At 42.8% G+C, this 5,556-nt stretch overlaps 1 protein-coding gene across 1 annotated transcript in view; it reads left to right on the top strand.

The window, feature by feature from the left end:
* Window positions 1-5,000, top strand: part of LOC129741610 (protein vestigial-like) — a 134,827-nt gene extending 129,827 nt beyond the window's left edge. The window contains exon 8 of the mRNA XM_055733349.1: window positions 4,843-5,000. Coding sequence (XP_055589324.1) covers window positions 4,843-5,000 — 158 coding nt within the window. The remainder of the gene's footprint in view (window positions 1-4,842) is intronic.
* Window positions 5,001-5,556: the final 556 nt, after the last annotated feature.

Here is a 5,556-nt window from a genome sequence, read left to right as displayed (position 1 = left end):
TTGATAAAGCACTCAAACTATCCCGTATCTTCTCGAAGAAGTATGGCGAGTGCTTTCCCGGTTTTATTGAGTGAATTGCTTGAACAGAACTCAGACTATCCGTTACAATAAAGTAGTGCCCGACTGGCCTTGAAGCGATACTGTCCAAAGCCCAATGAATTGCTGCTAACTCTGCTATATACACAGAGCATGGTGACTCGAGGCTGTAAGAGGCGCTAGATATTTCGTTGAACACTCCAAATCCTGTTGATTCCTCTATAAGTGATCCATCAGTAAAGTACATTTTATCAGCATCGACGTGTCTATATTTAGCTTCGAAAATTCTTGGAATCAGAAGTGGACGATGCGGATCCGGGATTCCACGAATTTCCTGCTGCATAGACAAATCAAACTGGACAGAAGAATTATCGTAGTCTGGGCTACAAACACGAGCAGGAGAATACGAAGAAGGGTTTACCTGCATTGACATGAGGACATGGTATATAGACATAAATCTTGTATGAAAATTTTGCTCAAGTAACCTTTCAAAATTAACGATCACCAATGGGTTCATGACCTCACACCTGATGAGGAACCGAAGTGATAGTAGATTGAATCGATCTTTCAAAGGGAGTATGCCTGCCAAAACTTCAAGACTCATGTTGTGCGTAGAGGGCATACAGCCCAAAGCGATGCGAAGACAACGGTATTGGATACGCTCGAGTTTTATGAGGTGAGTTTTGGCAGCCGACTGGAAACAGAAGCTACCATATTCCATAACTGAGAGGATAGTTGTTCGATACAATTTTAAAAGATCTTCTGGATGGGCTCCCCACCAGGTGCCAGTGATTGATCGGAGAAAATTGATTCTCTGTTGGCATTTTCCTTTCAGATACTCAATGTGTGCTCTCCAGGTACATTTGGAATCAAACCAAACCCCAAGATACTTAAAACACCTCGATTGAGTGATCGTCCTGCCAAGAAGTTGGAGCTGTGGTTGAGCTGGTCTATGCTTTTTAGAGAAAACCACCAACTCCGTTTTCTCTGGAGAGAACTCGATTCCAAGCCCCAAAGCCCAGGATGACAATCTGTTTAAAGTATCTTGTAAAGGTCTGTGCAGATGTGACTCAGTATTACCTGTTACAGATACTACGCCATCATCTGCAAGTTGTCTTAAAGTGCAGCCTTCAGAGAGACAACTGTCGATGTCACTTACGTAAAAGTTGTACAAAAGTGGGCTTAAACATGAACCCTGCGGGAGACCCATGTAGGAGGTTCTTCTAATTGCAATATCTCCGTGAGCAAAGTTCAGATGTTTCTCACAAAGCAAGCTGTATAAGATGTTGTTCAATAGAGGAGGAAGACCCCGGGAGTGCAACTTGTCTGACAAAACCTCTATCGACACTGCATCAAAAGCTCCCTTTATGTCTAGAAACACTGAAGCCATTTGCTCACGTTTTGCGTACGCCATTTGTATCTCTGAAGACAGCAAAGCAAGACAATCGTTTGTCCCTTTGCCCCTTCGAAACCCAAATTGAGTATCTGAAAGGAGGCCATTTGCTTCTACCCATTTATCCAAACGAAACAAAATCATTTTCTCCATCAACTTGCGTATACAAGACAACATCGCTATAGGACGGTACGAATTCGCATCGGATGCTGGTTTTCCGGGCTTTTGGATAGCGATAACTTTCACTTGTCTCCACTCTTGGGGAACAATGTTGTTCTCCAAGAATTGATTAAATAAATTTAACAAGCGAAATTTTGCTGCGTCCGGAAGGTTTTTCAACAAGTTAAATTTGATTTGATCAATTCCCGGAGCTGAATTGTTACAAGAGAGGAGCGCAAGTGAAAATTCGACCATCGAAAAGCTGGAATCCAGACCACACCTATCAGAAGGCACGTTCCGGATTATTTTTTGCACAGGTGTAGAATCTGGACAGACTTTCCGTGCGAAGTTGGATATCCATCTATGTGTATATTCTTCACTTTCATTTGTAGATGATCGATTACGCATGCTTCGTGCAACTTTCCATAAGGTACTCAAGGATGTTTCCCTTGATAAACCACCCACAAAATTTCTCCAATACGCCTTTTTCTTCCCTTTGATCAATTTTTTGAACTGATTTTCAAGGGAAACGTATGATTCAAAAAGGACGAGGGTTCCATGTTTTCGAAAATCTTTGAATGCTTTTGATTTGTCCTTATAAAGCTTGGAACACTGCTGGTCCCACCATGGATTTGGGGGCCTTCGAAGAACAGGTGAAACTGGGATGGGTTTTGTTTGGGCGCAAAGTGCACTTTCATGGATCAAACGTGAAAGGAAGTGATACTCTTCCAAAGGAGGTAAAACATTCATAGAATCAATGGCATCTGTTATTTCGTCCGAGTACTTTTTCCAGTCGATGTGTCTTGTAAGGTCATATGCCATATTTGTTGAATTTGAAGTGCTGGCCCCATTGGTGATTGTAATTTTGATTGGCAAGTGATCACTACCATTGGGATCAGGGATTACCTTCCACTTGCAATCCAATGATAGTGAGTTTGAGCAGAGTGAGAGGTCAATTGCACTTGGTCTTGCAGGAGGTTTAGGAACCCGTGTTTTTTCACCCGTGTTCAAAATTGTTAAATTGAAACTGTCACAAATGTCATAAATAAGAGTAGAACGACAATCGTCAGTTTGTTCTCCCCAGACAGTTCCATGTGAATTGAAGTCACCCAGGATCAACCTTGGCTCAGGAAGCACTGAGCACAGGTCCTCTAGGTGATTTCGATCCACTGCAACTCTATGAGGCCAGTACAAACTGACAACGCATAAGTCCTTACCTCTTATAGTTGTATGACATGCAACAGCTTCAATTCCTCCTGATAAAGGGAGGTGGATTCTATAGAAGGAGTGGCGCTTATTGATCCCCAAAAGCACCCCTCCATAAGAATCGTTGCGATCCAGACGGATAATGTTAAAATCGTGGAAGGAGATGTTTGATTCAGAAGAAAGCCATGTTTCAGAAAGGGCAAAAATATCGCAACTAGTTTCATGAAGAAGAAATTTGAACGGATCCAGTTTAGGGATAATACTACGACAATTCCACTGTAACACAGTGATATCTCCGACCTCTCGGCGTAAATTAGCCATCGAGAGAGATAAACACTGAAATGAGGGGCCAAGTTTGCATCAATTGCTTCAAAAATGTCTTTAATACAGGAAGCATTGTTGTTACAATGCTTCTGATGGATTCAGAAACGTTGAAAAACGAAAACATTCCATTTAGAATGTCAGTCAACTTAAACAATCCTGGCTGGGAAGTTGATTCTGAAAAAACTGCATTCTTCAAAGGGGCCTTTGAGGTCCCTGCTGGAGTTGGATTATTTTGTGGTGAAAATATCGTGCGGAATCCATGAGGATTTTGTTTTTGTTGTTCTGCAGCATTCGGCTTTTTAGGGACACTGATTGGAGGGCTCATTGTAGGGATTTTCTTGGGTATTTTGGGTGTCTTGGGAGTTGTTTTAGCACGTTTCCGGGAGTTCGCAACGAAAACAAAAGGGTTCTCCTCGTCAGTCGCCTCTTCGTTGTCAACTGGCAACACAGAAAAGATGTTACTCGAATGAGGTTGGGCCAGTGGAGAAGCGCTCTTTAAGATAGAGGCATAAGAACGTCTCGATCGTTCTTTTAAAGAGCGCTTCTGTTTATCCCAGCAACTCTTGAATGCCTCGCACGAAGAGATTTCATGGGGTGAGCCCCCGCAATAGACACATTTCTGCTCTATTGCTGAGCATGCTCCAGCCCCATGATTCTCCCCGCATTGGGGACAGCGTGGCTTATTGGAACAGTGCGACGCTGTGTGCCCCAACTTGATGCAATTTTGACAATGCATGGGTCGAGGCACGAAGAGTCGCACGGGAAGCCTTAAAACTCCGTCAATCAAGACGTAGTGAGGGAGGGCGGTACCCGCGAAGGTCACACGAAATGAAGCTGAAGGCGAATACTTTGTAACTCCATTTACGACGTTGGCAGTGTTGAGTTGACGGCAATCCACGATTTCGACAGAAGTCGAATCGAGGCTCTTGAACTTACCAACGCCGTTGGATTTAACGTATTTCGCATCCAGACTCATTTCTGTGATCACGCCCTCAATCTCTACGTCTCGAGACGGGATGTAAACGTGATACTCTAAATTCAGAAAATTGCTGGCTACAATCTCATTAGCAGCTTTCGAGTTACCCACAACAACGCGCAGCTTGTTTGCACGCAATTTTGTAACACTGGTTACAGAGGTCCACCTCGCCAGATCTTTGGTGATCTGTACCACATTGAGAGGCTTGCCGTTCTTTTTGGGCCGGATAAAAACCACCCAAGATCCAGAAGAAGATGAACCTTCCGCATATTTTCGGAGCCGGGTTGTTCTACTCTCAACTGATGATGAGGAATTACTGTCCGTCTGAGAAATGTGAGCATTTGAGGGACCAGCAGCATCTGGATCCTCCAGATGCTCCTCATTCTCGTAGGTCATATTCTCATCATTATCAGTTGAGGGGTTTAACCCCCCGCCTTCGTTCATATTTCTGCACGGGGACACGAATGCCTTCCGTGTTAGAAATATGAACGAAGCAATCAATTATCGAAATAATAAAAAGGGAAATGAAGATAGAATAAGTAAAGGGAAAAAGAATAAAAAAAAACTCACAATTGTTTTTTGTAACTTTGCTTCAAACTTTTTTTCTGAGTGTCCGTTGATTGTCTCGAACACGTGGTCCTCCGTTGGAAAAAGATGGCGTCTTCAATCGGGGAGCACGATCAACCAAACGACGAATCGACCTGCAGCTCTGCAACTCGGTCCCGTAATCAAACTTGAACTCTCCAAGTCTTCACTCCGACGGTAGAAAAATCCGGATTCTTGGGTGAACGCTATCTGATGATGGTTATTGCCGTATATGGAGATGGCAAAAACTTGCAGTTGCGAAGCAATTTGGTGATGGCCAATTTTTGCCAATTATTGTTGCACTCGAGTCTCGGCAATTGACGACCGAGCAGGAAAATCACTCCGGGCGAACAAAACTGCACTTTCGCGATAGCACTCCGACTTGGTAAAACCAAACTTCGACACTGCGGTGTGGAAACGCATCCGAACGGGTCGAGCGATTGGAACAGAATCGTCTAACTGACTTATGATCCAGGAATATCCGAGAGGATAGAAGCCTCAGCTAATTCAACATTTGTCAAACTAGGTCTATTCTAGTACTAGAATAAACGTAATACTTGTATTAAACCTTCTAAGTTCCTTACCTTCATGGAATCAATAATCTTCGCTTTTTTTCAAATTTTAGCTCTAGGTTGGATCCTCGAGGAAGAGGAGAATTTATCACACGAATTTTGGTCAAATAGTTGAATTTCGACGGCTTTTGGGTTCATCCTGGACTTTTCTCGATCCTGCCAACAAATTTTTGTTCAAGTTCAAAAAACCTTGACAGATTGTCACCAAATCTTGCACTTATAAACTTTACTTACTAAGTAGTTCTACTGAAATAAACTTTCAACTAAGCATTAAAAAGTTAAACAAAAAAGAAAGTGTTGCTTTT

The sequence above is a fragment of the Uranotaenia lowii genome, chromosome 2 (genome assembly GCF_029784155.1).
Source record: "Uranotaenia lowii strain MFRU-FL chromosome 2, ASM2978415v1, whole genome shotgun sequence".
Lineage (NCBI taxonomy): Eukaryota > Metazoa > Arthropoda > Insecta > Diptera > Culicidae > Uranotaenia > Uranotaenia lowii.
The sequence above is the reverse complement of the archived record's forward strand: the minus strand, read 5'-3'. Positions and strand labels throughout refer to the sequence as shown.